This window comes from Euprymna scolopes, chromosome 10, assembly GCF_053919585.1.
Source record: "Euprymna scolopes isolate OS-2025 chromosome 10, ASM5391958v1, whole genome shotgun sequence".
NCBI lineage: Eukaryota > Metazoa > Mollusca > Cephalopoda > Sepiida > Sepiolidae > Euprymna > Euprymna scolopes.
Window position 1 is genome coordinate 42,053,054 of NC_136491.1, and position 27,724 is coordinate 42,080,777.

The window sequence follows — 27,724 nt, forward strand, 5'->3', positions numbered from 1 at the left end:
ACCTGTGGCACAGGCACTGCCAGGAAATCATGAAAAGATTGGTTGAATGAAAGATAAAATCTTTTTTTCCCCAGATTGGAAAGGAAGTGACCAGAAGTTCCAGTTTATTAAATGACCTGAATCAGCTGCCCACAGCCAAGGAGCACATTTTCACAGACAGTGCCATAACAAATTCAGAAAGAAATCTCACTAGTGTAGATGCACTACAACCTGTTAAGTAATTGTCCGTATTGATTGGGAGTGTTTATTTTGTGTCACATCAATTATATAAGTTTTGTTCTATATGTGTTAAAAAAAAAAAAATTCTTGTCAGCATTCATACAACATTCTAAATTCTGACCGGCTCAATTCGATTTCAAGAACTCAACTTTATATTTCATGCTGGAATAGCTTATGGTTAAACTAATAATTTCTTAGGTAAATTCGATACACTGCTGTCACAATGTCCAACTCCACAACTCACTCTTTCAAATTGACTTGCACACGACCACGAATGTAGCACACCTTTTTCCACCTCGTTTTTTAGTACTCCTGTATTTGATCAGAGCCATCCACAGATAGATAAATACCATACTAATTTATCACAAAGAAAACATTATGCGTCTCGTCAGCATACCAGGTAACTCTGGCATCCGGCTCCTTCACTTCCATCGTAAAGTATTACAATCTGTAACAGTCATTTTATAAGTTCTGAAAAGTTATTTAATTTGGTTTTTCCTATAGGAGCTGAAAATGATAGTATTTGTTGACAGTTTTCTTATATTTTGTATAGATGCTTAGACTGTGGGTAGTTGAGATAAATATATGTTTACTAGATATGAACATCCATTTCTGATTGCTTTCTTTGGTCGGTTAGCAGTTCCAAGTTTTCTCTTTCAACTGTTGGCTGATGTTTCTATAATTTATTGTTTAAGAACATATCCTATATTGGTCATTTTCTTTTCATGTATTGTTTGCACTTACTCTTTTTAGTCCGTGTATGGAATTTAAAAGTCGTCATTGTTATTTTAGTTACTTTTAGAATTATGTTAGCACTTTGATTTCTTTAATTAAAAAAAAAAAATTGTTTTTTATTTTGTTCTAGCTGAAGACAGGCCATCTTACCTAACTTTTTATAAAAGAACAGAGCACTCAGGCTATCTCAAAGTTGTGAATATTGTAATATAAGCAACTATACATTTCTTACACATAGTGGTGACTGATGACTCAATCATTATGACACTTTACTGCTGAAAATGCATTGGAGTTTCCAATCATAGTTTGAAAACCTGCCGGTTTCTAGACACAGTAAATAGCCATGATATAGCAAAACAGCTACCTGTGGATGAACAAACACACACACACACACACACACACATTGACCAAGCAAAGAACAATTTAGTGAGGATCCATCCATTTCAATACAAAATTAAGTTCCACCATAATGCATCTCGATTAATTCGTAACCCAGTCCTTTCCAGTCAATTTACTTTGAGAGGGGGAGGCAGGGGAGCTCTTGACTTCCTCATTTTCCCCAGGCAACACCAAGATAAGTCCGGCTCGTTTATAATAAAGGAATCATGAAACTAACATGAAAAAAAAAAAAAATCTTCATTTCTGATCTTCGAGAGATTTAAGCCATAAACAGAAAGTGAGAAAATTAGGATTCTCACCATTTGAGCAAATTTTGACCACAATTCTCTAATGTTGCTTAAAAAATATAGTATAATCACATTGGCACACTAGTTCTCGTTAGATCACCGAAGTTAAGCAACGTTGAACATGGTCAATATCTGATGGGCGATGATTTGAGATATACCAAGCGCTGTATGTAGAAGGCCCTTGACACCACCTTGCAAGAACTGCAAAAACCTAATGTCATCATCCTCCCTAATTGAGATATACATGCGACTGATAAACCACTTGTGAATTTAATATTCCATGACACTTCCTCCTTTATAACATAAATATATTTCGGAGCTAAATTCCATCCTCAGTATATTGTTTTATTTCTTTTTTTTCTTTTCTTCTTTCTTGCCATGTTATAAACTTCAAATAAAATATTTGTTTATTTTACTAATATTACATTGTGATTTCGCTTTCAAGTGCACTTGATGCTTATTTTATTTTATTCAAATTAAATCAATGTTTCTTTATGGAACTCACACCCTTAACGTTATTCTCGCGTTACCTATGCGCTATTCCAACATTTCAAAATACAACCGCTGAGATACAATGCGTGGCTCTTTACAGACTTTTCTTTCTCCAACTTTACAACATGGCAAGAAAGAAGAAAAGAAAAGAAAGGAAAGAAAATAACATACTGAGGATGGAGTTTAGCTCCGAAATATATTTATGTTATAAATTTCAAACAAGTAAAATATTTGTTTATTTTCCTAATATTATGTTGTGATTTGGCTTTCAAGCACACTTAAAACATAAAATATGCATCATCGTTTTAAAAAATTACAATGATTTTCATTTTCTTCTTTTGAATAACAAACTTGCAAATGAGAAATCTTAGCCTAGCAAAATGAGAACAAATCTAACAGCTTAGAACACAGAGTTTCATATCTCTCTGAGAGACAAATCAAAGTGATTGCAGACTCCAAAAACCTAAACCTCTAACTTTCTTCAGGATCATCTTGTCAAACTCGGGGGATCTGCATAAAATTTTGAACGGAACCCTTTATTTAATCCACAGTGTAGTATACTCTTGTTCCATCAACTATGACTGGGTAGAAGCGCTAAGTAATCCGCAAAGATTTGTGGCATAGTGGATAAACTACTTGGTAAAATTCAGTTGTTAGTTACTCTTCTGGAGGTTGAAGATTCAATTCTCAGTGCAGGTGACATTCAAAATACACTTGCAAATTACTTGGGTCTTTTACACAATCATGGTTTACAGAACGAGAGCATGCTACTCCTGTGGATTAAATAAAGGATCAATTCAAAATTCTGTGCACATTTCCAAGTTCGACAATATACACTTGAAGAAGGCCAGAGGTTACATTGACCGAAATATTGTGAAAATAACACTCAAAATGAGAACAGTAGTCCAAATAGCAATTATCAATCCTTATCTCAAAAATTCAGAAACTTAATAAGAGTGAGATGTCTAGAGAACCAACTAACCTTCTCTGACCATCTGCTGGAATATATGTAGATTCACCATGACCACCCCAGAAAAATCACTTGAGATAATTGCTAGTCGGCATTCATTTGAAAAAGTCAATCTATGAACACGAAAACAACTATCTGGAGAGTCATTAAATTTGGAAAAACCCGAGAAAGTCATGAACACAGCAGAAATTGTGAATCTGTATTTTTTCTGGGGTTTATTTCAACACGAATCCCTATTTAAAGAGATACTTTTCTTAAGAGGGAGGAGGAGAAAAGAAAAGAAAATTTTAGGAGGCCAAACCTAAAATCAGAGGTATTTCCTATATTTTGAGTGATTTTTTTTTTTTTAGATACCATAATCTGAAAGTTATTCAGTCTCTACCGACCTGAACGAAATTGCATAAAATTATTTAGACTTTTATTGACTGACAAAATAATCAGGACATAGGATTAATTTCCCTCCCTGAATTAAAGGGGAACAATTTGAAAATGCCTCCGGGATGTAAATTCATTCAAAGAATTCTATGAATTCGTCATATCAGCTGTAAAACTGCTGACACAGAAAGCCTTAAACGAGATGAAATCAAAACTTAGAAATGAAATGAAATTGAAACTTCGACATTCCAGTCAAATGAGATTTAGAATTTACTTAAATATAAAAACATGCAAACGTGCTGCTTTTTAGAAGCTTAATTTCTCTTGATTTTGAAATAAAAAAATAATTGGAAAAATATAATTTTAAATCAGATTTTACCATTAAAATTAATATCTAAACAAGTGGAAATTCCAATTATCTAGCTTACTACTCGTCATCTAAATATTTTTTCATGAAATAAAACTTATTGAAACAATTTAATTTTTTTTTAGTATAAACAGTTTCTTTCTTATTGTAAAAATAATGTCAGTTAAACACCGGAGAGTTCCAAAGAGAGGTAAAGAACATGTAACTATTACTAATTTTTAAAAATAATTTGTTTTGCCTTGTTTTTAGGATAACTGAGTTACTTCCCTTGTTATAATGTCATGTCTTCCCAAAGAAATATGGCAACTTTTTTTTTTTTACAATAAAAAAAAAATTGAAAACTCGTGCTTTTTAAATAATGTGGTAATAATTAAGTACTTCTGACTTACTAATTAAGTAGATATCATTGCTTTTAGTTGAAATTGACACAAAAAGCCAATAGATACCATTGTTATTTGTTGTTTTTAATCAATATTTTTGTTTTCCGAATTTCGCTATTATAGCATAGTAGGACAAACAAAAAAAATGGATTACCATAGTTTGATTATAAAGACAAAGTCTTGAAACTCAAATCAATTTTATCAACACAACAGAAATGGTCGTAAGAGAGTTATGTAGACACGAATATGTTGAGTCAGTAGATATGCATGTACTATAAAAATGAGTTTGGGTTTTTTCATCTCACCTAGCTAAAGTTGTGGCTAAATATCAGTCACTCCACAAGTAAAAACATGTTAGCACAAAAGCGTATTGATCATAATTATATATCTACTAAAAGAATTTGAGAATGTTAAAAGCAGAGAAGCAATGCTTCTCAGAAGCATTTAAAATTATTTCTTTCAATGTGTATATATTAAAAAATGATACTTATTAAAAGTAAAAGATAAAATATATGAATCATTGTATTATCCTTTTGAAGTCTGAACAGTTATATTCGGCAACACCTCCAAAATATGCTACTAAAAGAATTATCTAGTCAGATGTATAATTGCTGAAAGGTATTGCTTTTTTTATGTAAAGATCACAGACTGAAATATTTTCTTTAATTCACTGGCTAGTCAAAGTCGAATATAAAATTATTAGATGCGAAGTTATTTATATATTGTAAACTTAAATTAGAGAATGTATCAATATCTTTTCACTGTTGTAGTGTTTTGATCAACACACAAACGTTATCACTATTTTAATCAAAAGATTAAACAAGAATCACAACTGAACATTTGCATTTAAAAGATATATATATATATATATATATAAGAGAGAGAGAGAGAGAGAGAGAGAAAGAGAGAGAGAGATTTTATTGATACAAACTGATCTACTACCAATAATTTAATTCAGGTTAAGCTCAAATAAAAGTCAATGCTATGAAAAAAAAAAAAAAAAAAAAAAAAAAAAAAGGAGCCTAACAAAGTGATTTCATTTTAAATTAACACTAAAACAAGACACGGATTTCCCGCACGTAAAAACGATGTATACAACCCTAAAAATATTCAATGAAAACATCTACTAGTGAGCAACAGCATTATTAACAAATACTATCAGTAGCAGTTTTGTTAAATATCAGTAAAAAAAAATAAATAAATAAAATAAATAAATAAAATAAAATAAATATCCACAATGGTTTTGACAACAAATCACCACCACCACCACCACCTGTACCAGCACCAACAAATATCACCACCAACATACCACCAATAACCAACAACGAAATAGCAGTATTGCTAAGATCTTATGAAGCGATGTTGATGTGAAAAGTCTTCTTAATCAATACTTTACGCCCCCGAGTTTTTGATAAGACAACCCAGAGTGATAGCAACATACGTTTAAAATATTTTTCTTTCTTGTTCACATTTTTATAAACGATAATTTCACATTATCAACTGGTTAAAATAATAAATTTAAAAAAAGAAGAAAGGGTACTGATTGGCTGTACAAGTAGTTTTAAATATGAACTTTCACTTTCGATAAAATGACACTGTTTAACTTTTAGTTATTTTTATTTATTTTACGATTTTTAAATCTCGAGTGAGATACAGAAGCGAAGAAAGATTAGTAATTTGCTTAAAGATTAGTAATTTGCCCCAAATCGATAACGGTGAGGGGGGGGGGCTAAATAAAAGAAAGGAATACAGCAGCTGCTCTTTCGCCATTTTCGTTTCTTCATCAATCGATCGATCCGTAAAAGCAGCAGCAACACGTAAGCTGCCAGTTCAAAATAGACGTTATTTCACTTCTATTTCTATAAAATCTGAAGGATTTGACATATTTAACAATTTTGATTAAATTCGTCTAAGTAAAAAAAAAAAAAAAAAAAAAAAAAAGAAAAGTTCAATTGTTTGGAAAATAAAATCCACCTCCAATAAGGAAAAATTCAATATTGATTTTTACCGACCGCCATTTTCATAGTCACGCGTAAAGAATGCGATACAACAAAACAAACAAAAAAACATTGAAAATAATGTCAACAGACGATAAAATCAGAGTAATTTCATTTTAAATAATAACATCGCATCTTAACCAGTAAGAAAGCTACCGGCAGGTATAAAAAGAATAAATAAATAAAAACGAAGAAAATGTATCAATCGTTAATTTAATTGTCAAAACCGTTAAAGAAAGATTAGCATTGTTTGTTGCTTTCTGTATTCTTCGATTTCACCATTAACATTAGTCTTCGCAGCAGACACGAATTCTTCGAGTGTTAGCATGAATACTAATATTTTATTATTTTTCGGATCTTTTTTTTTTTTTTTTTTCTAAAATGATTAGGATTGTTATTTTACATTAGTTGGGTGATTTCAGACTACTATTCTCATCTCGATTGTTACTTTCACATTTCGGTCGTTATAACCCCCGACCTTCTTTAGGTGTAATGCTGTGGAACTTTAAAATATTTATGGCGAACTCGAAAACCTATACGGAATTTCAAAATGAACCCTTTATTTAATCTACGGAGTAGATTGTTCTCGTTCCGTCTGCCGTGACCGAGCGGAAGTGTTAATTGCCTGTAGTAAGAATTGAACCGGCAACTTTTAGTTGAGACAGAATCATATTTAAAAGAAAAAGAAATGTATTATTCTACCCAGTTATTGCTGAGGGAATTCGAACAATTTACTTTCATAGATTTAAACACAGGTTTTACTTCGAACGAAAGAGTCTAGTTAAAAAAGAAGTTACAAAAGGAAGGGTTACATGGTCTAGAAACGTTAAAATAATAACAAAGATGATAATAGTAGCCCGAATAATCCAAATAAATACCGATTTATAACTATTTAAGTCTTCCGTTATTGTATATTTGGTGCATATGCACTTTTGTTAACGCCCTATTTTTTTAAATAGTATTTTCAAATTAAATTCAAGTTTTACGTTAGCTTTTGTATTAGATTGTTAAGTGAAAGTAGGGAATAGTTAGTAAACACCCCTCCCCATGTTAAGAATAGCTTTCTAAATAACGTTATTTCAGCACGGTAACAAACGTGCATAAATACTGTATTTATTCGTTTATTAACGTAATGAAATATAACTTCACGAAAAAAGCAACATTGTAAATGTGATTTTTTATTTCTTTCTAAAGATTTTGCATTGGGAAAAGATGCTTTCTAGACAAGTAGCTGAGTTACTTGTCTAGAAAAGGAGCTACTTAAGTAGCTCCTCACCAAAATATTTTGGTTTAAGATATCACGCATGAACCAAAGACTTTAAAATCTATACAGAAATTACTTTCATGTCAATATTTTTAAAGGCTTCAAAAATCACATTCGAATTTCCCGCACGCATTCGCGTGCAATAATTTTTGTTACACACACACATACACACACTTTAAATTACTTATTCGAAAAAGAAAATGAAAAAAAATCGAAAAATTATTTTTATCTTAGCACAAAGGATAGGAGTTGCAGGAGCACCCACCTCCCAACTGTCTCTTCGGGACCGCGCCCTTAATTTTGAGAGGGATCAGAAAGAAATGACGCGAATATTGCATATACACAAAACTAAACTGTTTCGTTGCTTTGTTTGTCTCCCTCTCACGACGAAATGATGTGACACAAGGGTCAGAAAGAGGGATTGAAGAGCACTCTAACCTGCAAAATATGTCTAGACAGCTGCTGCTCTGTCAGCATTCTTTGGTCGGGGCGTCTAAGGTGATTAGCAAGAAATTAACCCCCTTCTCTAAGAGAAGGTAAAGCCTGGGAGAGTGGACCTCCTAGAACTGCACAGGACCAAAACTATATCTCGGTCAACAGAGAAAAGACATTTCCACAATGGCCTTGGTGGCGAGGGAAACCCTTCAAGACCGAGCTGTAAGCAATTTCGTTGGTGATTCCTTTTAATTATATTCATCTTTATTTGATTAAGGAACGAAGTGTAGTATCTGTTCTCAGAACAGTGTTTTGATACTACATTTCAAATCTTTTAAGGAGAAATTTTTATAGACCGAGGCAATTTTTATCCCAATCCTGCAACCTTTTTGAAGGGAAGGAGGAGTTCGATTGACGTTTTTCCAATATGACCGATTATTGAATGCTTTTTAACCCAACATCTGTGAGTTGTTAGCGTTAGCAGAAGATCATACACTGGAATGTAAACAACTCGTTGTTCAAATATTGGAAGAGCACCAGACCAGCACCACCGCTGGATTTTCCCCACATTAAAACAACGTTGTAAATTATTCAAGACTTCAAATTTAAAAGCTTATATAATTTAAAACGACCATTTTTTTTTTTTTTTAATAAATTCATAATTCGTGATGTGTGTACGACGACGTGTACGTTGTTAAAAAATAATAATATAAGGATGAATCTAGTTATATTAAATGGATACTTTTATGGCCGATGTAACATTTTTTAAATAAATTCTAAGTTGACCCCTGTCCTTTTAAAATTGAATCAATGTTTTCACCTGAAATGTGTTGGTTTAAAACATCACTTATCTGCACAAGCACCCGATTTTATTTATTTATTTATTTTTTAAATATTGATTTGATGTTATTTGCCTTTTTTAATAACATCGATCACAAACTGAATTTGTAGTTTCATTATTGAAACAGTTCCGTTGACACAATTGAAAAATGGGTATTTCAAAAAAATAAAATGATTTCAAAAAGCCGTTACACTAAAATGACAATTATCTTTAGTGTTTTTTCCCGTTTTATTTACATCTGGTTAAGCTGTTTATCAAAAAACTGGGAAGGGCTTTAAAAAAAAATAAATAAATAAATAAATAAAATAAAATAAAAATAAATAAAAAAATTTTAAAAAGAAAGTATGAAAGTAAATGTACGTTGGATTCGTATTGTTATTATACAAATAGATTATTTTGAATTAATAATCAACAAATAGGCTAACAACCATTCACTAGCAGTATCAGAATTTTGGGGGAATTTTTGACACCCCTAACAGAAAACTGCGAATGTTAACGCTATTAACGAGAAAATAAAAATAAGATTCTATTTATATTTTTCGTGTTATCAAGAGCCAACACTTGCACTTAAGGGAATAGCTAGGATACTAAAAAGAGCTCTCGGTTGGTTTCAATAAATAGCAGGGCAATGTTGGCTGCTCCATACCAAGCATTACAATCTTTAAAAGAAAGAAAATGGGGGGAGTAAAAGGGTTCATTTTATTGTATGCATTTAATATAAAATTATCACCCAGTTCATGCGTGGAACAGAACGAGTAACCACTTTTGGGGAAAATAAATTTTTACCTGTTCTTTCCTACACTGTGTGCTCAAGTAGAACTCAGTTTTATTTTTTAGTGCTTGTGCAGTTTACGGACCGTGCTATTTTTTTTATTTCTTTTAGATAGGATTTAAGTTTTATTCAATTTTACGGTAGCTTTTCTTTATCAAATTGTTAGGTGAAAGTACAGAATGAGTAAAAAAAAAAAAAAAAAAATCAAAAAAAAAAAAAAAAAAAAAAATCACCCCGCCAGGTTAAGAATGGTTTTCTAACGTTGTTTCGGTGCATCATCATAGCTATGTAACCGCGCGATTTTTAAAAAATGTATTTTCAAGTTAAATTCAATTTTTACGATATATTGTTTATTAAATTGTTAGATGAAAGTACAGAATAGTTACAAAACACCCTCGACATGTTAAAAATGGGTTTCTAAATGACGGTATTTCAGCGCGATTACATAGATGTACATTGTACAAGGAGCGTAAATTCTTGCATTTTATTTTTCAAAAGCAAATAAATGATTCGCGCAACGTAATTCTTTTCTTTTATAAATTTATAGAAAAGTACTTCGACAAAATTTGAAACAAATTGTTCTTAAATCAACCGTCACCTAAGTTTTGTTTATTTTAGCAAAAATCTGTTGATTTGGTTCAAATTCTGTAGAAGCACATAAACTAAATATAATGAAAAGCAACACTTTTTTGTTGTTTACAGTTATCGTGAACTATTTAGCTTTAAGACGGTTGCCATTGAAACAAGTTTCAGTTCGATAACAATTTGATTTAATACTTTGACCAAATAATGCCGCAATAATTAGGTTTACGGTATTATTTGATTAAGAGGTAAATATGCAAAATACGGACCATGCTGAAATTCTTAACATGGGCGAGGGCGTTTGTAATTATTCTGTATTTTCACTTAATCTAAAATAAAATTAAAAAAATAACACTAGAAAATAATTACATCAATAAAATGCAGCGTGTATAAACACGGAATTTTAATTTTTCGGTGCTTGTGCAGTTTTGCAACTGCGCTATATTTAAATAGTTTTTTTTTCAGGTTAAATTCAAACTTCACAATATCTTTTTATTATTATTATTATTAATAATTATTATTATTGTTAATAATTATTATTATTATTATTATTGTTAAGTGGAAGCACAGAATAGTTACAAAACACCCTCCCCTCCTCATGTTATGATTGGCTTTCAAAATAACGTTATTATTTCAGCACGGTGGCAAAAGTACACAAGCACCAATTTTTCATTTCAGGGACCCGGGTTTCATTTTGTGTGGTCACTATTCGGCTGTTATAACACGTGTCCGGATTTGACCGCATCAATATTGCTAGCCATGGAGACTGATCTATACAAGTACAATAAAGAAGGGACCCAATAAACTAAAAGAAAAGGGTTTAACTAAATAAACTTTTTAATTATTTATAAGCAAAAATTCAAACAAACTATCTTTTTTTTTTTTTAATTTGATGTCGTTTAATATTTTGAGGTACAAAACTGAGCATAATGGATCCGATAAAAAAAAAAAAAAAAAAAAATTTTTTAAATAGAATCGTCAAATTTTTTGGTGCCTTTTCTTACCTCTGGTTGCATGGCAGTCCAGGACTTCTTGGGAACTTTAATCCGATTACTGCGCAAATAATTCACAATGAAAGAGCGCAACACTTGCACTTCTTCGAACTTTAAATCGAAGAATTCCATCTGGAATTGTAGAAGTCGAACGAAATACCGTTTTTTGTTTTTTTGTTTTGTTGTGCGCGGAGGATGCGACTGAGAAAAGATGAGGCAAAGAGAGAGAAAGAGGGGGGGAAGAAACAATGAGGACGAACGGTGAAGTCCAGAGAAAAGAAGAATAAGCTTTTTCACAGAAAAGATGTAGATATAATATAGATAAAGAGATTAAACACTTCTTTATAGCTTATTAACTACATCAATTTTTGAGAAATCAGGAATTAAGAAGAATCCGAACGCGTAAAAAACTGAAAGCGAATTCAAAAGAAGCCGTCGCCCGCTGCGTTTCTGAGAGACGCAAGGGCAGATAACTCTTCCTCAATTCTTTCCTACTACTGTGATGTCGCGAGCTTTATTTTTATCTCCCCCCCTCCCTTCGTCTTTACTCGCAGAAGTTAAGCATCGTTGAACCTGGTCAATATTAAACGGGCAACCATTTGGAGAATTCTATGCGCTGTATATGGGAATACGACGATACTCTACCAGTTGAACGAATTGCAGACTGATAACCGAAGATAGATGTTCTTTATCAGAATTCTCAGTCGAGATCCGCACGCATGGGCCATGAAAATTTTTGGTATTATTTTACTTTAAGGCCCGTCACACTCGTGTTTAACAAAATATTTTTTTTTTTTTTTTTTTTTGTAGATGTCGGTGTGCTAAAAATGAATCTGTAAACCGTTTCCGTCGCAAAAAAATAGTTTTCATGATATGAAGAAATTACTTTTTCGAAAAGTGGGTGATCACCTTTCGATGTAAATTTAACTTAAAATGAGCACCCACTTTCTGGCCACCTGAGAGAGGAGTCATTTTTTGTGTGCTTATTGGCTAAAAAGTTTTTTGTTTGATTTCTTTTGCATGGTATTGACCCCTGAACTCTGGGACTATTTTCCATTTAACAGCCTAGCCTTTTTTTACACTACGCGCGAGCATAAACGAAAGCTGTTAAATGTGCACTCGCGTCCCAAACTGAAAAAATACTGCACTGTGACAAATCAGTTTGGTACGCAAGTGCACATTTAACAGCCTTCGTTTATGCTTGCGCATAGTGTAAATGAAGGCTAGGCTGTTAAATGGAAAATAGTCGCAGACTTCAGAGGTTAATACCATCGCGCACGCCTACGCGTACAAAAATGGCCAGCTGTGATAACAGAATTGCATGGCTTCATATTTGGAAAACTACTTGTTTGTCGTCTAATTTAAAAATTTCGCCAATACTGAACTGTGACAAAGTGGTTTGGTACGCGAGTGTACATTTAACAGCCTTTTTTATGCTCGCGCGTAGCGTAAACAAAGGCTTGGCTGTGAAATGGAAAATAGTCCTAGAGTTAAGGGGTTAATACCATACAAAGTTTGCGACGGAAACGGTTACCATATTCTTTTAAAGCACACAGAAAACTACAAAAAAACTATTTTTTTTATCTATACGTATGTGAGACGAGCCTTAAAGTCAAATAATACCGATTTTTCTTTACTTTTTAATTTGCTCGTGTCTTTATTGAAAGAAAGATGAAAACAGAAAAAGAAATCGAAAAACCTTTTAGCCAATAAACACTCAAAAAGTGCCCCTCTCCCAGGTGGCCAGAAAGTGGGTGCTCATTTTAAGTTAAATTTATATGGAAAAGTGATCACCCACTTTTCGAAAAAGTAATTTCTTCATATCATGAAACTATTTTTTGCAACGGGAACGGTTTGCAGATTCGTTTTTAACACACCGAAATCTACAAAAAAAATATTTTATTATATACGAACGTGAGACGGGTCTTAGTGTAAAATTTTACCAAATTTTTATTTATCTAGTTTCTATTTATTTTGTTTTTGTTTATTAGGAGATGAGTGTGTGTGTATTGAAATTTTAAAATTTAGATTTGGATTTTATGAATATAACGAGTAGATTTATTGTTAATTTTACTTTACTAACTTAAATATTTTATTTTGTTTTATTAAAGCCAAAAATTATGCGATTTTAAAATGAAAAATCGTTAATATTTTAGGTACTTGGTAAGAAAGAATCGATGGGTTGATAATTTTAAATATGTTTCTTATATTGTGAAATACAAAATCTCCTTCAAGCCTATAACAATTTGTAAACAAAACACAAATCGCATCAACAGGAGCAAAGACACCCAAAACACCAGGAACAGCCACTGATATGACAGTGTTGATACGTAAGCAATAATGGCACCGACCTCTTCTTGTCTATGGTATTCAATCGACTGCTGACGACGCATTAAGTAGTCAGAAACTATGCTTTTTATATACATTCTTCCACTATGATATACAGTTCATTATAGCAAAGAATTATTTGCGCAAAATACAGTGTCCAAGGAAATAGCTACACTAAGAGAAGGTCAGAAAAAATTTGACAGATCAGATACGGAAATATGTGATAAAATATCTATGAAAGGACTACAAGTGACAAACTCAATCTGAATTTCATCCATAGTCACACCAAGCTAAATGGAAACAAACAAACACCGACTCTGAGACACAAACATTCCCTCACAACAAGCATAAGCATGACATTGCAACACAACAACAAAATGTTTCCTTTGATCGCAGCACAAACTGCTGCTCTAAACTACGTCTGTGCACACACTATGTGAAGGTTTGCATCATCAGCTGTCACCAGCAGTTAGTGGTGGAGGCTGTCCAAATGACTCACATGGATTACTCTCTCTTTCCTAACAACAGCAGCAGATGTATGACATTTAATCACTAATTAAATTAAAAGTTTATATTTATTAAAACCAAAAATGATGCACAGACGTCACGAAAAACAACTAAACCACTTCCATCTTCAATGTCTTTGGAACATCTTGAACATTCGCTGGCAAGACAAGATTCCAGACACTGATGTTCTCGAGAGGTCCAAGCTCTCAAGCGTCATCACTATGATCCGCAAAGTGCAAACCCGCTGGGTAGGCCACGTGTATCAGATGACAGACTCACACATACCAAAACAACTGCTCTATGGTGAACTCCGGTGCCGAATGAGAAGAGCTGGTGGACAGTGCAAACGGTTCAAAGATACTCTGATGTCCTACATGAAAGACTTCAACATTGATGTGAACTCATGGGAAAGCAGTGCTTCCGACAGGCCAACCTGGCGCTGCTTGGTACACGAGGGCTCTCTGCTCGCGGAGGCAAGATGAACTGAATCTGCAAAAGAGAAGCGCGTTGCGCAAAACGCCCGAGATGCTGAAGTGGGCATCTTCAGCCACTGGTGTCCAACATGTGGCAGGGGCTTCCGCGCCCGGATTGGACTGATCAGCCACCTGCGGACACAGAACTAGTTGTCTATGGTCATAATCGACTCCGATTGACGAACACACACACACACACAAATTAAAAGTTTATATTTATTTAATATTTTTAGAAGCTTCAACATGTTGGCCACTTCATGCTTTGGTGGAAGAGAGACCGTATGATATGAATGCAGTTATATTCAACCTGGACTGGGTGAGGCCCAACGGGGCTTGCTCTAAGATCTTCTTTGAACAAATTATGACTGAGATTAGGGAGGGCTTGGGGACGTTTCTCAACTTTACTGAGCAAGTCTATACATGTTTCTCTCCTGAGACCGTGGACCTAGAATTTCTGGATGTGGATGCTGCTCGGTTTGAGGCCTTCCAAGATGAGGTTGATGAAGCCATGCGCAGTTTAGCCAGTGGTAAGCGAGGTGATTCTGTTAGCATCCCGTTGCTCTTTGATATACTAACGATAATGCCAGTCAGGATTTCTAATCTTAAACCAGAATGTTCCGTTGCTGAGACCTACTCACTAAGTACTGGCGAGTTCAACTTAGTGAGGGTCAGGCCACAGTTAAATAATTGTGCGGCAATTAAATTTAATATTCCTAGATTGCAGCTTTCTGTCACTATTGCTAGGAAAGATATAGTTTTGCTAAGCGTCTTTAAGTACTCCTTTTGGTCCATAACCTGTTGAGCATGAACCCCGGGAATTTTATGCATTTCATGGAGGTATTTAAGTTGGAATTAGATAGAGGTATTATGGCTATTATTAAGGAGAAACAGCTAAAAGTTTTGAAGCAATTTTTCTGATAGGTAGAGAGGCTGTTTAGATTTGATCAGTTGCAAAGATAGCAGAGCTCTGTTTTCTACATGCATTAATGCGCATGTTAATTTTAATGGGTAAATTAGCACTGACAATTTAACGTACACTTATCGAGCTGATAATAATTTCAGGCCTGATATAAGCCCATTGCATTGAGCAAATAGCTCTGAAAAACATCAGTGGAAGAAGAACAGGAGTTTGGCATGCTACAATTCCTCCCAAGGAAAGGTACTGGATAAGCTCAGTATCTTTGGCTCGTTAGAAGTACTTACTTCATTTGGTGCAAGTATGCACCTTAGAAGAGAAAGTTTCTCCAAAGTTTTCAGGATCTCTGGTCCTATATCCCCTTGTCTCCATGTGGGGGTCATGAGGAAATTATTCAGGCGAGAGTTTAGTAAACTCAAGTTTGACTGGATATTTGCCCTAAGGTGTTGTCTGTAAAATCTAGGGTATTTGTTGGCTACATAGTGTGCAGTTTAGCCCCTCAGAAAATCTGTGAGGATGCAGATTATGTTCTGCAGAAGCCTTCTGTAGAATTTGGTCAGTATGAGGCTGAAGCTTCTCCTTTCAGGATAACCTCTCCTGCATCAGAATTAGTTTTAATTAAAGTCATTTCATATCTTATTGAGTATTTGAGGACATTTGCCTTTACATTGCTTTTTTATGTACTGTTAGGATTTTTATAGCCAAAATTATTTTGCTTCAGGATTCTCCCCATGGAGTGGAATTACTATTTTTGGGAAGATTTTGTGAGAGTGAGGTGAAGTCCCTGACTCTCGAATCGGAAGGGTCGAAGCTCTCCTTGATGAAGATTTTAGAAAAGTTTTTAAGTGTCAAAGGCTTGAGTCCCTTTCAGAAATTTACCAAATTTAGTTTGTCAAGCTTGATGTCTGAAGGTTGATATATCTTTAGAACTGTATTTTCCCAACTTGGTTTATGCAGGAAATATTTTAGTTTTTTATAGATTGGCAACCCCTAATAACTTCTTTAGGAGAAAGGATAGATATGTTCGTCCTTCCCCTATATTCAGAGTAAATCTCGCTGGGCTGTTGTGGATTTGTGAAATAGTTCCCACATTCCAGCTCGGCCTCTCAGTTAAAAATTAACAATTAGTTCCTCAATACATTTAGTTCCATAATTGTGTTTATAAAATTTCTTCCTTAGAAGTAGAATTAGAAAAATTTAGTTTATCTTAAAATTCAATTTGTCCAAAGGAGTTTTTTTTTTTCTTTTCTTGTTGGGAGAGTTTCAGAATTTTATTTTTTAAATCCTAGCAGCCATCAAGCAGTGACAAGGGGCAGGATGGCATTCAGTCCTTTGTTTTCCTTTGTTAAGTAGAATGCCTACACTTTTGGACCGGGCATCATCATCATCATCATCATCATCATCATCATCATCATCATCATCATTACTTTCCAGCAGTCACCCCCTCTTGCCCTTGTCAGGATTGCCTGTTTTCCTCTGTTTGAGTTTCGCCAGTCTCTGTGATGGTCGTGTTGATCATAACTCTGCCAAGAAAAAAGTTATTGACGTTAAATATGTTCTGGATTTTTCTCTTTTAGGGAAAAATGTTAATTTCATTTCCAGTTAATTAAAAACCAACAAGACTTTATCAACTTGGAAACTATTAGTCTTAAAGGATTAATGGAAGAACCATTTGGTTCTTGAGATATTTTTCTGTAAGAAACAGAAATTAAATTTGTCAGCCTGTTAGGCAAGAAGATATTGGCGCACATGTTTTTCACGAAAGGAATTAAGGAAAGAGACCGTTTGGAAGATTATTCTACCGAAATTCCCTTCTCATCAGGGTATTTTTATTTTAAAAGAAAAAGAAAGCAAAAACATTAGAACCAAAAGGTCCTAGACTATTGTGAGAGTGCCTCTCAAGAAAAGGACTGAAAAAAAAAAGAAAAAAACATTTTTAAAGACACCTTTTCACATGCTTCTTTTCTTTCAGGTTTTACAAATCAAGTAAGACTATTTTTGTATGATTATTTTAAAAGGGACACCATATATTTTCCTGTTTTATTTGTTATTATTGTTTGGATGATAAGTTTAAGTTTGTCGCTCTATTTGATTAACTTAATTCCAGAATTAGTCTCTCAGTGTTTTATTTTTTATTTTTATAATTGGTACCTGAAGTCAATTGTTAACCCCTGCTTTGGGAAATAAAAGCAATTCAGCATTTATTTCTTTTAATAAAACTTGACTAAATTAATATACTTTTCGGGTCTGGTCTTCATTTGCTCCTTTTTTTTAATATATATATATATATATATTGCCTCCCTTTTCTTTATTATTGCTTTGTCTTTATTCACAAGATTTTGCTTAAATTCTCCAGCACTTGGTTTTATTTTCTTCTTTCCCCATTTTTTAAAAATATTTGCTTCACTGAAAAAAACAAAACATGTTTTGGTAAGAACAATTACAAAACAGATCAACAGTTCCTTTAGAAATGTCACTGAGACTAGACATCATATATCTCTTCTTTTTTTAAAACTTATATTCACCCTAAAAAAAGGCATATTGTCACTGAAACATAAAGGGCTACCATAAGTTAGGGACCTTCCTACAGGAAGATTATAATTAGGAAGTTGAGAAGTAAAATATCTGTTCACATTACATTTAAATTTCTGCATGTTAGTACAATCGGTAAGCAAAAAACAAAGAGGGGATTTCAAAGTCTAGCAATTTGGAGGAAGAAATTATTAAAGTAGAAGTCTGTCCGTCATTAAGGGATCTCTACTTTGAAGGTTTTCTCATGAAAATTAAATCATACATTATGTGATTGAACATCTCCTGTAATGATGTTATAGAATGAAAGGGAACTTAAGGTGTTAATTCCTTATTTATATTTAACTAGCCTGGGTACCCGGCATTGCCCGGGTGTTTCGAGGTGTGTGTTGAGCAAAAAAAAAAAAAGTGGTTGTAGGCAGACTAGTTCGAACCTGTACCGCGAAGGACGAAAAGATCATGAAAAAAAAAATGACGTCTTTGCTGTTGCACCCATCACCAAACCGGAAGTGGCGAAGGTTTAAATTAAGGCTGGTCAATCGAAAAGAGGGGATGACTTTCGAAAATATCGACGAAAAAAGCGACCCCTCTCTGTAGAAAAGTGCCCAGTTGAGGGTGAAGGAATTAATGTATTTAGCCAATTTTTCGATATTTGTTGTCCGAAGGGTCGAGCTTCAAAACGATACCAATCTCGTGAAAATCCGTCGCCTTTGTCGAAAGTTTTAGGTATGTATACATACGTACATATATACATACATTTAAACAGACAGGTGAGATTTATATTATAGATGTCTGCCAGTCGAACCAACATGTCTTATATTCTTGTTCATAGCTCTTTCCGGACCATATTTTATGTTGATGAAAAGTGGAATTAAATTATAGTGAAGTTTTTACATTTGACTGAAAACTCAGCGACCCTTTTTCTTCATTTCAATGAAGGCCAGTCAGATAAAAATAGATGTAATGTTGCTACTACAAAATGTCCATCTCCGACAAGCATCATTCATCCCTGAACTCTACAAATCTTACATTTAAAAACAACAGCAAAAAAAAAAAAAAATAGTAACTACACTAGAATCCCGGGATACGGTATTAAAAATAAGTAACAAAATACAGTACAGTATATAATATACATGTATATAATCAAATAACATTATAAATAACACCGTAAGGTGGGAAAAATACTGTAACCAGGGTCTGGAAAAACATTGTATTCCACATCGTAACCTGAAAAAAAAACATATCCTAGGGCCACTGTATCCTGGAGTTCTACTGTATAAAGAAAGCTATCCTGGCAACAGGGATTTGATACCAGCCAAGGATCCATGCCTTGGCAATCATTCCAACAACCCAGCAAATGATTTGATGACAACAGACCTCTTTTGATGGTATGAGGTATGGCCTAGCTCGGTCCTAGAAGAGTGTACCATCTAGACATTACCTCCTCTTTTTTAAGCAGAGAAAGGGGGTTTATTGCCGGTCGCCTGAGAAACCCTTACTAGGGAATGCTGACAGGTACGTTCATGGCTTTTTTGAACCAGTCAAAGTTCACCTTGGAGGAAGCTGGATATCTTCACCTTCCGGCCTCGTGCCTCATCTTGCTGAAATGGGAAGCAAGGAAATACAAGCTATAAAAAAAATAAATGTCTCTCATTATATTAAAACATGATTGTACAATATAGTTAACAAAAGATAGGGATAAAAAAATATAAAATCTATAGAAATAAAACGGTAGATGTATGTATGTATGTATGTATGCATGTATATATGTATGTGTGTGTGTGTCTGTATGAAAATATTTAACCGATAAACTCTTAACTACTGGTTATATAAAACTGAAATTAACAGGAAATAGTAATCATACACCAAGGATGGTTTATAACGAGTAAAATCTTTGTTTGGATGAACGAATAACGCATACACAAATATGTCGGCAAGTTGAAATGCAAAATGTTCATTTCAACATGCCAACATATTTCTATTACTTTTGCACATGCGCAAATTCATTCATAGCTTTAAGTGGTTTAATTTTAAATCTTTCTTATCTATCTACCGATAGCTCAAATGGTAGGGAACATGTCTGGAGCATTAAATGTTTTGGTTTCGATTCTAGCTGATAACACCCAAGTCATTTTTTTTTTATAAATATGAAATCTGCCTGAATTAAAATATATTTAAGCATATTTTATGACTGGGCAAGATCGAGCACCCCTCCCCATTCCCCTATTATAAATAACTGTTATCAAACGATAGAAAATTTTATATTCTGCCGATCTGTTAGTTTTAAACTTTTGGGAGCTATTTGTAAGTTTTGTTATTTCAAAATGTGTGCTGTTATGTTCCGTTGACCGATTTTGTCAGACGCACTTCATGCAACATTGGTTTCAAGATATTCGTCTAACAGAAAAAAAACAGTTTATGTGAAAACATAAGCCGTCAAAGTAATTTTTTTTTATTTGAATAATTTCTGCATTTTTATTGGCCGAGAAGCAATGTATTTTTCTATACAAATTCATGTCTTTCTTGTTTTGGTTACTCTCTTTATATACGACATAATCACGTAAACGCACTGGTTCTCATTAAATCACCAAAGTTAAGCAACATTGAGCCTGGCCAGTATAAGATGGGTGACAATTTGGGAATACCAGATGCTGTATATAGAAGGACGTTGACACTTCCAGTAACTCCTGCATCTCATCTAACCTTGTCCTGCTGCTGGATCAGGCTGGTTGGGATGAGAGAGAGAGAGAGAGAGAGAGAGAGAGAGAGAGAGAGAGAGAGAGTAAAGCTGGCTCTGTGCAAACCAACATCACTTTAAACAAATTCCCAGTTTATGTCATCCATCATCCCTAGAACGACCAGATGGTTTTTGTTGTTCTGTCATATGAATATTATTATCATACTATCTTTATAGTTTGTTGTAGACAAACTATTAATAAATGAAATATCTTTGTCTTCCATGGCTTGTTCACTGACCTTTACTTCTCAACATATGCAGTATTGTAAACATACTTCATGATGAATTTTCGCAACAATCCACATGTTCTGAGAATTATTTAAAATTCTCTCCCTGATCTTGATAAAACAGAATACAAAATATTCTAATTTGGCCTCAAATAGCTTACCCTTTTTATTCTTCACTTTCTTCATCACTTCTAAAAGCAAATAAGTTTTCACAGGAACCTGTTAACTCCAAGTATTTTCAACCAATGAAAATCGTTTGAAACTCCAAAAAGTAACAGGTATATGTGAAATTAATAAGCCAGTGCAAAGTTAGAAATTCCTATAAAACGAACAGCCAAAAGCAACCCCTACCCGGTGGCTTTGGCAAGAGATAGGGGGACAGAACAAAAACGACTTAATGAATTCAGCACCCTAGAAGGTAAAATCATGCACCACCACACATACCCCATAATGGAACTTTGAAACAAACTTTCTGACACTTTGTTTACTTCTTTTTCAAAGACTTTAAAACTTCTCAAAAGACTTTGGTCTTGCAAAGTTTATTTTAAATTTCTGTAAAATTGTTGATATATAAATATATTTTGTTTGTTAATTCATGTTTTCTCATTTTCATTCCAATATTCCTGTTGTTGAGTTTGCACTTGCTAACTGGTGACCCATTCATAACTTTCATGTTTTTTATCCATCTTTTTCATTCACCAATTTAACTACATTTTATTTCATTCACCAAATTAACTACATATATATTAATTGTTAGTGCTGTTCTTGGCATGTTTCAAAGACATTACTATTGACAAAAATACACTACCTTTAGCCAATACTCATTCTAATTTTTTTTTGTATTGCATTTTCACCCCAAACAAGGCACAGTACCACTCTGATGTAGGGGGCTACTATCTGGGACATAATTTGCAGGGGTACTATGCAGGGAGTTGAGTAGCAAGATATCTGTTTACATTACACTTGAACTTCTGCATGTCAGTACAGTCAGGGAAGCAGGAACCCAGAAAGGAATTCCAAAGTCTAGCAGTCCTAAGGAAGAAACTATTAGAGTAGAAAGCTTTCTTATATCTGGGGATCTCTACTGTGTAGGGGTGGGATTTTGCTGTTTGTCGGGTTTGTCGGAGGTATTTACATCGAGGGGGTACAAAGGTTTGTAGTTTGTCAGAGCACTTACCATTAAAATGTTTGTAAAACAGGCAGAAGGATGCAATATTTCATCGATGGGACAGCGGTTAAAGCCTGGCTGAAAGTGTGGGTCCAATTAGGTTCGCGACTCTCTTTTGAACCCTGTCTAAGAGGGAGAGACTAGTAGCAGATGCACCAGCCCAAATGTGGCAACAATACTCTATAGATGGGCAAATAATGACCTTGTAGAACTACAGGATACTCGCAGGCATAAGTAACTTTCTAGCATGGTAGAGAGAGCCAACCTTCTTTGCAGCTGCCTTGGCAATGCCCTCAAAATATATATTATACCAATCTTTGTATTAATGAGTTGTTGAGATATATATGATATGTATATAATCATATTACCTAGTGCATGTAGGGTCAAAATGGCGCCAAAGATTATAATATTTGTTTTTAATCTCTTGGAAATGAGGAGAGCCGAAGGAGCTTTCAGTGACTAACAGTGGTATCTATTTATTTTATCCCATGTCCACCCATAGACCTTACTCCCTCCCCATACCATCTCCGTCTGATAGACATTACTGTACTTCAATTCTACTTGCAAAAATCCATTTCTCTCACTGAATGTCATATTTAATTTTGTCATTACATTTTTGAAAGGTTAGCTTTTCATAATTTTAGCACGTTTTTTTTTATAACAGACACATGCAAACACACACATAAACACACACAAACACATATACACACAAACACGCACAAACACACATAAACACACACACACAAATATGTACAAACACACACATATCTATACATACATATATCAATCATTAAAATAAATTTCAGGGCATGATTATGTTAAATAGGACCACTTACCCAAAAGTTAAACCCTAATATATATATATATATATATATATATATATATATATATATATATATATATATATATATATATATATATATAATTTTTTTAAATGAATATTAACAATTAGTTTTATACCTGCATACGCTAATGTTTCATGCTTATGTAGTCATTAGTGTAGGAAGTAATAATTAATGCTGGTCAGGAAATTCAAACCCGGTGATAAAGTTACCCTTGACTTCGTAGGCTAGCATTCTATTTCAAAGTCGCCGGCAATTAACACAAAAATTTGTGAGAAATTAAGAAACTATAAATGACGAAGTCAGTGGGTATACATAGTAAACAGTCAGAGAGTGTTCACCGACAAGAAGTTGGAATGTTGCATTTGAGCTAAAGTTGACCACTTTTTCTTAATTCCTCAAAGAGAGCTCAAATTTGATTTCTTAAAGGGCCTTTATAACTATAATGTTTTTAAAAATAAATATTAACAATTATTTTCATACCTAATCACTCTTGTGTTTAATGCTTACACAATCATCAGGGTAGGAAGTGAGTTTTTTTCTTTAGGATTCTCTAAAAAAAGAATGACTGTTATAATCTTGGCCTTCAGGTTGGGATCAAAATGTAGTATCTGTTTTGTCTTTGCTTAGTAAAGAAGGAATCCTTTTAGACTTAAGCAATTTTAATTTTTGTCTCCAACTAGAAGGTCACTTTTTGTGGTGCTAGATTTTCCCCACATTTTGTAAAAACTGCCTTATGTTTAAGCAGGCACATAGGGACACAGAATAAAACATAATATATTAGTTTGAGAAAAAAAATTGTACAATTCTTATTAAAATACAGATGTAAGAATTTATTTGAAAGTAATAACTATTCTTAAAACTAATGATAATTAATGTCTTTGGAGGACAAGTGTTTGTGAGGGAGTGAGAGAAATGTTCACAAAAAAGCATTATATATATATATATATATATATATATATATATATATATATATATATATATATTAGATTTCTTTGAATGTGAGGTGATATATAATTATTTCCACAATATAATAACATTGCAGCCCACAGAAACCATAAAGCCGTAAACCAGAAGCCCAAGACTAGAGTTTCACCTTCATTTGAGTTCATCAATGGAACTCTGGTTTTGAATCCTGAGTTTGGATATGTTCAACTTATGAGCTCAATTGGACTTCTACTCTGCAGCTTTCATAACTTGTGCAAGCTGCAGCATTGTTTGATTGTGGAAACATATACATATATATATATATATATATATATATATATATATATATATATATATATATATATATATATATGTGTGTGGGGGGGGGGATGGAATTTCTTTCCCCAAACATCAGGTTTATCATGTACAAAAGACACCTTTTATTGGCAACATCAAATGGAAACAACATCTGACGAGTTGGTGAGGACAGGAAATTTTTATAGACACATAAAATCATAAAATTGTCATCCCATTAATGAAACGGCTGTAATGAAGAAATCCAGGATGAAATAAACAAAAGTTACAAAAAAGAAAAAATGTAAGTCTTTAAATTTCAACAAAGTTTTGCACTATATATATATATATATATATATATATATATATATATATACATACCACGTGCCAGAATTATATGCAAATAGATATTTTTGTTCTAACTCCGATGGTTTTCCATGAAAATTTGTGAAATTTAGCACATTATATGGCAACACTAACACAAGCACAGATCTAAAATTTTAAGCTAATCTGCATAGTAATAAACAACTGGCAACCATTTTGGTGACTTGCATTTTTTTTTTCAGCATGCTAACTTTATATGAAAACCAATGCTAAAATATCATGGAAACATTGATTATTCTAGGAATTTGTAAATTGAGAACAACAATAATAAAGAACAAACAACTTCAATATTGTTTCATAGTACAATCAATATTTTATCTAATTGCCATTTTTATTGACAAGAGCAAAAAGACTTTGGTCCATTGAAGATGTCAAATATTCAGTGGCTATCCTTGCAGAATGAGATGATGCATTATCATGCATGAATACCGTCTTTTCCTGGAATGCCATAATAATGCCATAATAATCTTGTTCATTCTTCGATGTGACAGATATGATTTCTTACAAATTTTCCCTTTGTCAGAACGTTCATTGCAAAGTTGAGGGTTAGTACAATATTTTTTGATTGTATGATGATCATGGTATAATTCTTTGGCAATTTCTAAGGTGGAAATCTTATTATGGAGCCTTTGAACAATTTTAGACTTCTCAGCTTGACTTAAAGCACCTTTTCGTCTCATCTTGCATATTTAAAGTTAGCACGTTGAAAAAAACTGCAAGTCACCAAAATGGCTGCTGTTTGCTCGCTATTGTACAGATCAGCTTAAAATTTTATATCTGCGCATGCGTCTGTGTTGCCGTATAATGTGCGAAGTTTCATGAATTTTCATTGAAAACTATCGGAGTTAGAACAAAAATATCGATTTGCATATAATTCTGGCACAGGGTGTATATATATATATATATATATGGAGAGAGAGAGAGGGGGGGGGAGGGAGAGGGAGAGAGAGAGAGATTTGTTGATTTCTTAAACGATAATACAGTTAACTTAGCATCTTCACCTTGAAGATCTTGTTTCTTAGGAAATCGCCCATATTTTATTTGGATGTAAACAAATAATATTTTTATTTATTTATTATTTTTAAAACAGTAATCTACGGACATGCACGTTTCGATGCACTACCTCTCTTCATATATATATATATATATATATATATATATATATATATATATATATATATATATATATATATATGTATGTATATATATATAAGAAAAAACATTTTTACTCTTTTTGCACCAAAAGATTTTTATCCATTTTGCACCAAAAAAATTGTTTTTATCTTTTTTTGCATTTATGACTAGTTTTCATGTAATGCTGTTTTAATTAATGTCAGTACCAGCAAATTCATAGCTTTGCTATAATTTCATTTGCTAATATCCTTCCTCTGATGAGAAGTATGCATTTCTTTTAAACTCTGCAAATTAAGGAAATTTCAATATACTTTTTTTGAGTATCATGTTGAACAATAAATTAATGTAAAATATATTTTACAGTCTTCAATTTTTTCTTCTATGACAAGCTCTATTCCTGGAGCATAGGATAGAACATGTCCTGATGTGATTGCAAGAATCAGAAATGGATGGAATAAGTTCAGGGAACTACTGCCATTACTGACTGTTGTAATATTTTTTGTATTATAGGAGAGTATGACCACAATGCACAAAGAAACCACTCCTGCAAGCTTTGGTATTCTCAATAGCAACATACAGAACAGAATGTTGGGTCTGGAAGAAAGTATCAGGCATGTGTATGCATTGCGGGTTTATTCAATTTCTTCTAGGTATTTAAATTTATCATTGAAAGGTCTGAACCTGAATTGAGTTGCATTTTTATTTATTTATCATGAATTTTTACAGTCACGTATTTTCGCAATCCTTCTTTGTTATTTTTAGTCTCTGCCAAACACACTTGGTTTTTGTATTTAATTTTATTTCTGCAATGAGTACCTTTGTGTTCTATTTTTTTTTCTTTTTTTTTTTACATATTAAACATTTTCTTGATGAATATGCAAATTACCACATCGATTACACAGAGACGGGATTTTTCTGTCTTCAAATTCTTTCTTAGCTATGTGTTGATATGTGTGTTCTTTTCCCCTAACTTGTGTTTTATTTTTTGTGTGTTTTTGAAAGTTTCTGTCTATTTTTTTTTTTTTTATCTGCGTGACTTTTGCTTTGATATCCATTGAATCATTTTTAATCATTTTTATTTTCTGGCAGTCTTCTATTAACTTTTGGAGAGTAAGGTTTGGTTCATTTTCTAATTTTGTTAGGATACACCTTCTAATTTCCACATCTCTACCAGAAGTCAGTCCTTGTGCAAATACTAAACATTTTAAATTGTCTACACTAAGGTCTACAAGTTTGAAATTGTCACAATGTTTACTTACCATGGCTGCATACGTTGCAAAATCATCTTCGTCATTCTTTTGCAAATTCAAACATGATTAATGTTTATGGCATGAAGATACTTCCAGGCTAAATAGTTTTGTAAGAATATCTTTTTCATAGATGAGAAAAAAAAATGTTGACAGAAATATTTAATATTTTTAAAGCAAATGTCTTTTCCCATAGAACAGAAATAAATGTTGACCATGACGAAAAAGGCTGAAAACCGTATTTCCTTTATGTTTTTTTTTTTTTTGTAAATAAAAAAGAAGTTCAATGACACACTTATTTAATGATGTGTGAGAGAAAAAAAAACATGAATAATTTGTATTCTCTTTCCTTTGTATTTATGGATACATCAAAGATGTTGTGACAGTGCCAAGCAAAAAGTTGAGAAAAAAGTATGAAAATATTCTTACTTTCCACAAGTTTGTAATTCAAACTTTTATGTCCATGCACTTATTTAATTTTCACAAGTTCTCTTTTCCTTTCGTCAGTGTTTTCTGACCATTTGCTTAGTTTAATTCAGCTTTCCATTGTGAGTTCTTTTGAATGTTGTGGGTATTTTAATGCACGGGTCTTAAACTATTGACTCTGACTTCTTCAATATCTCAACTAATGAATACGCCTTGCTTTTAGAAGAACTCTAAAAATATTCAAGAACACTCTGTTTATCCTATTGCTGTAAACTTCCATTTTTAAGTATATATAAAATATTGGTGCTTCTACAGAATTGGGACTAAATTTTGTAGTCAATAAATGGAGTTTTCAGATAAAAAATGATGGTTTCAGCTTTTTTTTTTTTGTCAATTCTAATAAGTTAAATTGGTAGCTTCCAATTTATGCAGTCGAAATTACCTGAATATTACTTAATTATTAAACAAAAAAAGTTTA

The 27,724-nt window shown here is 33.1% G+C and overlaps 1 protein-coding gene across 1 annotated transcript in view; it reads right to left on the minus strand.

Annotated features, from left to right (window-relative positions):
- The window catches only part of LOC145285940 (rho GTPase-activating protein 11A-like), a 51,584-nt gene extending 40,010 nt beyond the window's left edge, over positions 1-11,574 (minus strand). Inside the window, exon 1 of the mRNA XM_080134448.1 lies at positions 11,120-11,574. Coding sequence (XP_079990574.1) covers positions 11,120-11,239 — 120 coding nt within the window. The 5' untranslated portion in view covers positions 11,240-11,574. The remainder of the gene's footprint in view (positions 1-11,119) is intronic.
- Between the last annotated feature and the right edge of the window lie 16,150 nt (positions 11,575-27,724).